Genomic DNA, 10,197 nt, shown 5'->3' on the forward strand with positions numbered 1-10,197 from the left:
TCCTTCAAATATGTATGAGAGACCTCTTACATTACCTATGAATCTACTTTCTAATTATTCACAAAAATCATATAAACAAATAAGTGAGTTACCCTCTAATCAATAATAATTATTAATTTTTATTTATATATTTATAATTATATTATATAATTAATTATATTTGTTTTATTATATATAAATACATAATCAATTATATAATAAATATTTTATTATATTTATATATATATATAATTGTTATATTAAATATATAGTATATTTTGTATATAATTAATTATTATTATTAATTCATTAATACTTATATTTATAAAAAATAATGAAATATAAAATCTGTATTAGGAAACACAATTTGATAGTTAGTCCTAGCACACAATTACACAACAACCAAGAACCCTCAATCTCACGCGTCCAAACCAAACATCCCGACAGCGAGATGTGGGGTCAAGAATTAAATTCTAATCGCGCGTGGATTTGCGTTCTCGGAGAAATCAAAGCACTTTATATATCGCATTTAAAATGAGAAATTGAAAAGAGAAATTAAATTCTCATTCTAACGTGAAAGGGACAGAACAAAAAGAATGGGGTAGAGTGGACGTGTGTAAAGAATATTCACTAGATTTGAATTAATAGTTCAATTCCGCAATACTCTGGACTGGGTTCTTATCATACACGAAATGATAAGTCTATATGATAAGTAGTTCTACTGATTGAATAAGTCGATGTACTTATCTCTGATGGGTCAGTAGAAAAAGAGCGACCTTGTACAACGCATCGAAGATAGCGAGACCGAGTTTCTCTTCTCTCTCTTATCCGCAGCCTTTCAAACCCTAAAAATTCTCGAATTCTGAGCCCTTTATATAACCCAGGAGGCTCTAGATTTCATGAGGATTTTAAGGTTACCTGGGTTGGGATTGTTAGAGTCGGAGTGAAGAGGGAGAGTTTGTGGTTCACATCTTGTTGGTCGGTGGGATTGGAGTTTTGTACTGTTTTTGGTTCTTTAAAGGTCGTATTGGTTCTGTTCGAAGATCGAGATTCGGAGATCGAAATTAACGGTGTGGTTTTCAGATTGGAGTTCGATATGTCTTCTCTGAGCAGAGAATTGGTGTTTCTCATACTTCAGTTTTTGGAGGAAGAGAAATTCAAAGAATCTGTACACAAGTGAGTGCCTTTACTCCCCTTTTTTTCCCCTATTTCCCTGCAAGTTGCAAGTTGTTATGTCGTGTAATTTGGGTGATGGTTAGGATTTGGTCTGAATTTGAAATGAGGTAATCATGTTTTGAAAGTGTTTATTTTTTCTATGAGTGTTCTGGTTATCTAATTATTGAGGAATGAGGCAAAATAAGAAGAAGAAGAAGAGAGAAATGCTTTAATTTCATATATTAGGGTTTTTTCTTGTAATTTACAATTAATTGAGTATCAGAACTGCTGTGGTTTTTTTGCGTCTACATTACTGGTTTTTGGACGGTTGGGTTTTGTACGAGGGTCAATTACTCTGTCAATTGGGCAAATGCATTGGCAGAACTAGGTGTTAAACTCTGATATTTTGAGGAGGCCAGCTTATGATTTTTTAAAAATTATTTTTTAATTTTTTATAATTTTGAAGAGATACGTATCCCCTATAATCAGACATGCCATCCCTATATACAAGGAGACATTATTATTTACTTTGACACCACCAAAGCCTAACCAATCTCCACTTGAGCACTTGACAAATAACTGCGATTTATTAACTTCTATTTGCCGTACATTAAGATATGTCTAATGTTGAGATTGTTTGAGTCTATTAATGCTTGATAGCCTGGAATATGCAACGATTTTTCTTTCAGCAAGTGTATTAGATCATGTAATGTCTTCTCCTTTCTATGTGGCCATTACACTTTTCGGCTTTATGAATTGGGGAAAACAGTTAACTACTTTAATACATGGAAGCTGAACTTGTAAACCTTTTAATGGTAATAAGCCTGTTCCTTTCACCGAAGTTATATAATGTTCTTACTTGGTGGGCGGATTTGAGAAGATAAAAAGAAAAGCCGAATACCCTTTCGGTTTTCTGAAGTTTTTTGTGTAAGAATTTTCATTATTGTGCCTGTTCATGTTACTCTTTTAAAGGCTTCTTAATGTTTGCAGGCTTGAGAAAGAATCTGGATTCTTTTTCAATATGAAGTACTTTGAGGAAAAAGTGCAGGCTGGTGAGTGGGAAGAGGTTGAGAAGTATTTATCTGGGTTTACCAAAGTTGATGATAATAGATACTCAATGAAAATATTCTTTGAAATTAGGAAACAAAAATATCTGGAAGCACTTGATCGGTATGTGGAACTTCGTATTTTTTTCTTAGTTTTTATAAATGCATTTGTGCTTGTTGTAACACTGCACGTCTTGTTTTATCTATGGTGTTTTTCAAAATTTTAGGCAAGACAAGGCAAAGGCTGTTGAGATATTAGCTGGTGATTTAAAAATGTTCTCCACCTTCAATGAGGAGCTGTACAAAGAAATAACGCAGTTATTAACTCTTAATAATTTCAGGTAATATCTAAAATATATATAATCTAATGGAATACATTGTTTGTCACTGCCTTTTCTTGACTGTTAGGTGGATGAGATTGTACATGTGATTCATGAATCTTTGATTCAATTCACAACTAAATCTAATTAAGTGTTAAGCTTGACAGTAGAGTGGTATTTTGTTTCACATAACAGGGAGAACGAGCAGCTGTCCAAGTACGGCGACACCAAAACTGCTCGAAGCATTATGCTGATAGAGCTGAAAAAACTCATAGAGGCAAATCCTCTTTTCCGTGATAAGCTTATCTTCCCCACCCTTAAGTCATCAAGACTGAGAACTTTAATCAATCAAAGGTATGTATGATTATTTTTTATCCGGTAAATGATCAGAATTTGGAAGGTTTCCCATTCTTTTTTAACTATTTCTTGTAAATTTGAACTTTTAGTTTGTTTTGTGCCTTATTTTTTTTATCAGCGAATTTATATCTGCACCCTATCAATGCAGTCTAAACTGGCAGCACCAGCTCTGCAAAAACCCAAGGCCAAATCCAGATATTAAGACTTTATTCACAGATCACACATGTGCACCTCCAAATGGTCCTCTGGCACCTACACCCGTCAATCTTCCAATTGCTGCAGTTGCAAAGCCCGCTGCTTATACTTCTCTTGGAGCTCACGGTGTATGATACCTTTCATATCAAGCAACTGGTTATCTTGATTTTTTGTTGATAGATAGATACTATAATTGTTACCATGTTGACTAACTAATAATTCAATTTTTTAAATTTTGTAGCCCTTCCCACCAGCTGCTGCAACGGCCAATGCTAATGCTTTGGCTGGTTGGATGGCCAATGCCTCAGCTTCATCATCTGTCCAAGCAGCTATTGTCACGGCATCAACCATACCTGTCCCACAGAGTCAAGGTTAAGATTGTAGTTACCCTATTATTTTCAGTAAAACTGGCTGTACTATTTTTTATGACATTTACATGCCATGCACTAGTGTTTTTTACACTTTTTTAAAAAGCCTTATAATCTTTGGTGTCTTGGCTATTGCAATTTGCTTGGCTAAGTGAATAGGAATCTTTATATTAAATAAAATATCACTTGTTCAATAGTTTCACTATGTGGATACCTGAATTAAAAATCCACATTTCTTTAACAGTGTCTATCTTGAAACGTCCTAGAACACCTCCTGCAACTTCTGCCATGGTTGATTATCAGAATACTGATCATGAACCACTAATGAAAAGGCTTCGTTCTGGTCATTCTGTAGAGGAGGTAACTTTGAAGAATTTCTGTTTAATTTAGTTGTGTCTAACATACTTTATGAAGCCAAATATTTTTGTTACTTTTTTTACTTTTTGATGACTCATGACTGATTTCAGTGTCGTTCGTTTATATAATTTAAGGTTTCTTATCCCTTGGCTCGACAAGCCTCTTGGTCACTGGATGATCTGCCAAGAACTGTGACTATGACATTGCATCAAGGATCCTCTGTGAAAAGCATGGATTTTCATCCTTCTCATCATACCTTACTTCTTGGTAATGTTTATCATAACTGCATTATTCTAATATATTGGTTGTCAAAATACTGACAAAAGCATAATTTAAATTCCTTTTCTTCTAATGATATATATATTTCCATTGATTAGTTGGTTCAAACAATGGAGAAATTACCCTCTGGGAACTCAGTTTGCGAGAAAAGTTGGTCTCAAAGCCATTCAAAATATGGGATGTGTCTGCATGTTCATTACCATTTCAGGTTTCATACAGTGCAATATTTATTGTTTGATATGTAGTACCCTTGGTTATCAGTCTGACCCAAGAAAATAAGTGCAGCATAAACTATTATTGCCAGTATATTATTTTGCCTGGCCACCAGTGTTGCTGCTGGAGAATTCAAAACAATTGTAATTAATGCTGAGAATTTTTCAGGCTGCTGCTGCTGCTGCGAAGGATGCACCTATTTCTGTCAGTCGGGTCACATGGAGCCCTGATGGAAGTTTTGTAGGTACGGAACATTATGTTTCTAAAACCATTTTTGAAGCTGTCAGTAAATATCTAACTGGTTGCTTTTCTGTAGGTATTGCTTTTACTAAACATTTGATTCACCTGTATGCTTACACCGGATCAAATGAGCTAACCCAGCGTATAGAGGTGATATTTTTTTTCTTCACAAAAAGTAGCTAAAGTTTGTTTGCAGTTTAATTTACATTTTCTTTTTAAGCAGGTTGATGCTCATGTTGGGGGTGTGAATGACTTGGCATTTGCTCATCCAAACAAACAGCTGTGTATTGTGACTTGTGGGGATGATAAGTTGATAAAGGTTCACAAAATTTACTTTGCAATTTTTGGATTGTGCAAAAATTATCACTTTTTTCTGATTAAAATCTTGATAGGTATGGGATTTAAATGGACGCAAACTGTTCAGCTTTGAGGGGCACGAGGCACCTGTATATTCCATCTGTCCCCATCACAAAGAGAGCATTCAGGTAAAAAGTGATGCATCTGTAATATTTAATGTTTATACTAATGTTTTCTGCTATATACCGCTTGCTAGAATTTTATAAATCTTTTGTCTATTTCAGTTTTACTATATGTTATTTTGTATTAAACATTTGAACTTATAAAAAGCGGCTTTCATTGTCTTGAAAAATTACAGCCCTTTTTCTGTTACACTGCATGTATTGGCCCCATTGGATGAGAATATGTATTGATTTAACTTATTGCAATTTATATATATGTACACATATACACTCTCTAAATGTTGGTTATGTAATTTTGCAGTTCATATTTTCAACTGCCATTGATGGGAAAATAAAGGCATGGTTATACGACAACATGGGTTCTAGGGTTGACTATGATGCCCCTGGCAACTGGTGCACCACAATGCTTTATAGTGCTGATGGAACTAGGTAAGCTGGATCTTGATGAGGGTATATATTCCTCCAAGTGTCATGCTCAAAGGATACCTATGATGTATTATATTGAAGTTTCCTATGATGTCTTTCATTCTCCATCTTTCTCCAGGTTATTTTCTTGTGGGACAAGTGAAGATGGAGAGTCTTTTCTTGTTGAATGGAATGAAAGTGAAGGAGCCATCAAGAGAACATACAATGGGTTTAGAAAAAAATCTGCTGGCGTTGTGCAGTTTGACACAACCCAAAACCGCTTTTTGGCTGCAGGTGAAGATGGTCAAGTTAAGTTTTGGGACATGGACAATGTTAATCTTGTTATAAGTACTGATGCCAATGGAGGATTACAGGTTGGTATTTATGGTTAACTAATTTATTTCTTCTGGAATATGACACCCAATAAAATATCCTGTGTATATGAATTTGTTTAGAGCCTTCCACGGTTGAGATTCAACAAGGAAGGAAATATTCTGGCGGTTACTACAGTGGACAATGGATTCAAGATACTTGCTAATGCTTCTGGTCTTAGATCTTTAAGAACCATTGAAACTCCCGGATTTGAAGCATTGAGGTCACCCCTTGAATCAACTGCAATTAAGGTAGTGATACAGTTTATTTTTTTGCTTGAACACTGATGTTTAGATCTAAATATGTTTGATGTTACTGTCTACTTTGTTTATGCCATGTAGGTATCTGGCTCTTCTACTGTTAATGTTAGTCCTGTCAACTGTAAAGTGGAAAGAAGCTCCCCTGTCAGGCCTTCTCCAATTCTTGTATGAATCTAACCTTGTGAAGTTAATAATTATTAATTCATTATTATAATGTTAACAATGACATTGATAGTTGCTTCAATTCAGTACACACACTCTAGCATGTGGGCTATTGTTTAGTCCTTTTATTCTTTCTTATAGTATGCTCAAATCAACAATAATTCATTACCCATGTAAACAATGGAGGACCACCTTTTGGATCTTCTGCTTCACACTTTTTGAAAAAACATGTTCTATTTTTGTGGTACCAGTAGATCCAAAAGGCATACACAAATTTGTTTTACTTATAATTTGGCATTTGTATTCCTCTGGAATAAATTAGCTAATTGTTATTTATACCTTCTCTAAGTTGCATGTGTTGTGAATTTTACTGCATCTTAATACTTCTTTGCACATGTATTGATTTTGGCCTTTTCAATAAAGAATGGAGTTGATCCCATGGGCCGAAGTGTGGAAAAACCAAGAACTGTGGAAGATGTAATAGAGAGAGCTACTAAACCATGGCAACTATCTGAAATTCTGGATCCTGTCCAATGTCGGTCAGTTACCATGCCTGAAAGCACAGATTCATCCAGCAAGGTGTGTTGCCATTTGTTTATTTGAGATTGCCATTATTCTATGGCTAACTGTGTCCTGTACGGTGTTTTAATAATCTGATCCATGCATAGGTTGTTAGACTTTTATATACAAACTCTGGCGTTGGTATTTTAGCACTTGGTTCAAATGGTACCCAGAAGCTTTGGAAATGGGCTCGCAATGAACAGAATCCTACTGGGAAGGTAGTCTTCAGCAAATAATTAATTTGCATTTTTTTCCCTTCAGTTCTTTGTTTTCTCTGTGCTTTCCATATGTTTGTTCCTTTCAGTAGAGAACATAATTCTGATGTTAATATGATTACAGGCTACAGCCAATGTTGTTCCACAGCATTGGCAACCCAACAGTGGTCTTCTTATGACTAATGATATATCGGGTGTCAACCTTGAAGAAGCAGTCCCTTGCATTGCACTCTCAAAAAATGACTCATACGTTTTGTCTGCTTGTGGTGGAAAGGTTTCCCTATTTAACATGATGACATTCAAGGTGTGTCCTCCGGATGTACAATTCTGATATTCCATTCATTTGTTTAGTTTACTGATTACTTCACTTTTTAATAGGTAATGACAACATTCATGCCACCACCTCCTGCTTCTACCTTCTTAGCTTTCCATCCCCAGGATAACAACATTATCGCCATTGGGATGGAGGATTCAACCATTCATATCTATAATGTCAGAGTGGACGAGGTGATTACTATCTTTGACTAGTTTTCTTGTTTTGATACTTACACTATTGTTTCTAATAATCTCACACCACTCTTTTCCCTATTTGGGGGTATGTTCCAGGTGAAATCAAAATTGAAGGGTCACCAGAAGCGTATTACTGGTTTAGCTTTTTCAACCAATCTTAACATACTGGTTTCATCTGGTGCTGATGCTCAAGTAAGTCTATTATCTGTTTTCCATTCATACAACATTCAAAGTGGCACGGAAAACCTTTCAAAGTGGATTTCTGGTGCAAGTATTTTGCTGGCTCGCTACACTTAATAACTTGCGTTTTTTATTTTCTTTTGGCAACTAGAGTTACGGATCTGTGTTTTAGTTGTATTTGTGCCTCTTGCATTTTTCTATGCTCAATTTTTTTATTTTCGGGTCTTAAGAATTTTAATTATTTTGTACAGCTTTGTGTATGGAGCATTGATACATGGGAGAAAAGAAAATCAATTCCAATACAACTACCCGCAGGAAAGGCACCTGTTGGTGATACACGAGTACAGTTCCATTCTGATCAACTTCGTTTGTTGGTAGTCCATGAGACTCAGTTGGCAATATATGATGCTTCTAAGATGGAACGGATTCGGCAGGTATGAAACTTCTTCCAATATTGATGAAGCTGCTGGTTGCTGACAATTAAAAATTAGATCCTCATAAATTCCTTTGCTGCAGTGGGTACCCCAAGATGTGCTGCATGCCCCAATATCATATGCAGCCTATTCCTGCAACAGTCAGTTAATTTATGCTACATTTTGTGATGCCAACATTGGTGTGTTTGATGCTGATAGCTTGAGGCTTAGATGTCGAATTGCACCGTCAATATGCTTGTCACCGGCAGCTTTAAATGGGTAGGTTTCAGATTAGTAATTTGGACTCAATTTAGTCTCTCTTATATTAAAGTTGACTAACACACTCTTCTCTCAACACTATTATGGGTAGATTTCCTTTCAGTTCCGCTAAATAACCTATTCCACACTTGATTCAGTGACTCCCACATTCGTCTCACCCAATAGTAAATAATATATATTGCCCAACATTTTTCATGCAGTAAAGAATATGTATGTAGTAAAGAATATGTATGTATATGTATTTTGCTAAACATTTTCTCTTGTACTTGCGCAGTAAAATTCTGCTTAGTCATTTAATACAACAAAGTCGTTGCTGTTTCAATTATGGATATTAAAATGGATTTAGAATTAAAATCATCAATACTATGTTTTTTTAACAAAAAAAAAAGAATCCTCCCTCAGAAACGGGTGCATGGTGATTTTTTATTTGTATTTGCAAAGCCTGAGGTTAGGAGCTTGATCCTTGTGTATTATTGCAGAAGTCCATCTTTGTACCCTCTTGTGGTCGCCGCACATCCACTAGAACCTAATCAGTTTGCTGTTGGTTTGACGGATGGATCTGTGAAAGTGATAGAACCAAGTGAATCAGAGGGTAAGTGGGGATCCTCCCCACCTATGGACAATGGAATAATGAATGGTAGAACAGCATCATCATCTACAACAAGCAACCACACTGCTGATCAGGCTCAAAGATGAGCTCAATTGTATTATACTAGTATAGTTCTTTTCATCTGTAATTTTATCATCTTAGAAGTTTAGATTTTGATTCACCAATGTGTCTCGTCAATATCAGGTCAGAATTCGACATAAAATGCTAAATGCTTAGATGTACCCTGGTGTATACCTTAATTTATTCTAGTTAACTCAATTTTATTGTTTATATATAGTTGTAATGTTCTTGTTCTTGCTTACAAGTGTATCAGTCAATTTTCCTTGCGTGTTATCAATTGTCAATTTATTTATTGCAATTAGGAAAGGTCGTAGAAAATTTCATCTCCATATTGATGAATATTATATTTGTAAGAAATAATGACAAATTTAAGAGAGAGGGTGAACTTTAAAAACATTTTGCAAATTTAAGAAATTAGATTCGGTCTTTACTGAATCAACATATTGAAATTTTCACCAATAATCTTTTAACAGATAAAAAATATATAAAATTTGTATACTAGTTCACTATTTTATAAAGTTATATCTAGTTGCTGCCCCAGTTAAGTCTACACTAAAACAAATTTTTGACAAAAGATCAAGAACAATTTTTTTCACCCTACAAGAAATGGTTCAACATAATATTGTAAAACCCTATTAAAGAAAATTACAGTGAACATCCTATTTAGTGAAACACAAGCAATCTATCTGACAACTATTAAGCAATTTATTTAGTTAAGTTATTACACCTAAACTGAATACAACAGATATGATTATTTCTTGACCAGAAAGATCTTAAGCTAAAAGAAAGCTCCAAGAATTTGCTTTCCAAATTCAAAATTATAACTCTTAGGAAAAAGTTCTTTCTCACAAAATTTTCACTAATATCAAAATGTTTTCAAAGAGTTATATAGAAGTATGCGTGAGGTCTAATAGACTAAATATTTGAAATAATGAAATTATTTATTAATGAAATACACATATTGAATCATAGTTTCATGTTAAAACAAATTGATAAAGCCTTTAAAGAAGATAAGTCATTTCAATCTATTAGAAAAATAGTTGAACAAATTGTCAAACAAAGTTTTAATATGATTCTTGCAAGTTCTTCTAAAGACCTGTTTTTTTTTGTTATACTACTCCATTTTGTTGTGGAGTTCTAGGTGCAGAGAAATTATGAATTATGCCTCTCTTTTCACAACAC

At 34.5% G+C, this 10,197-nt stretch overlaps 1 protein-coding gene across 3 annotated transcripts; it reads left to right on the plus strand.

Moving 5' to 3' along the window:
• Positions 1–651: 651 nt before the first annotated feature.
• Positions 652–9,225, plus strand: LOC137830057 (topless-related protein 3). 3 transcript variants are annotated; one of them, XM_068637153.1, is made up of 25 exons: positions 652–1,155; positions 2,125–2,304; positions 2,408–2,521; positions 2,696–2,854; positions 3,006–3,180; positions 3,294–3,423; positions 3,665–3,780; positions 3,912–4,044; positions 4,155–4,264; positions 4,438–4,513; positions 4,586–4,659; positions 4,733–4,828; positions 4,902–4,994; positions 5,290–5,417; positions 5,533–5,767; positions 5,849–6,016; positions 6,107–6,190; positions 6,611–6,766; positions 6,856–6,966; positions 7,088–7,267; positions 7,342–7,470; positions 7,570–7,665; positions 7,905–8,087; positions 8,170–8,345; positions 8,825–9,225. In XM_068637153.1, the coding sequence occupies exons 1-25, from the start codon at positions 1,076–1,078 to the stop codon at positions 9,039–9,041; spliced, it is 3,399 nt and encodes a 1,132-aa protein (XP_068493254.1). In that variant the 5' UTR covers positions 652–1,075; the 3' UTR covers positions 9,042–9,225. The 3 variants fall into 3 exon arrangements, with proteins under 3 accessions (XP_068493254.1, XP_068493253.1, XP_068493252.1); XM_068637152.1 differs by having other exon boundaries at positions 685–1,155; positions 2,976–3,180; XM_068637151.1 differs by having other exon boundaries at positions 685–1,155; positions 4,438–4,659.
• Positions 9,226–10,197: the final 972 nt, after the last annotated feature.

Source organism: Phaseolus vulgaris, chromosome 7 (genome assembly GCF_051622355.1).
Source record: "Phaseolus vulgaris cultivar YP4 chromosome 7, ASM5162235v1, whole genome shotgun sequence".
Lineage (NCBI taxonomy): Eukaryota > Viridiplantae > Streptophyta > Magnoliopsida > Fabales > Fabaceae > Phaseolus > Phaseolus vulgaris.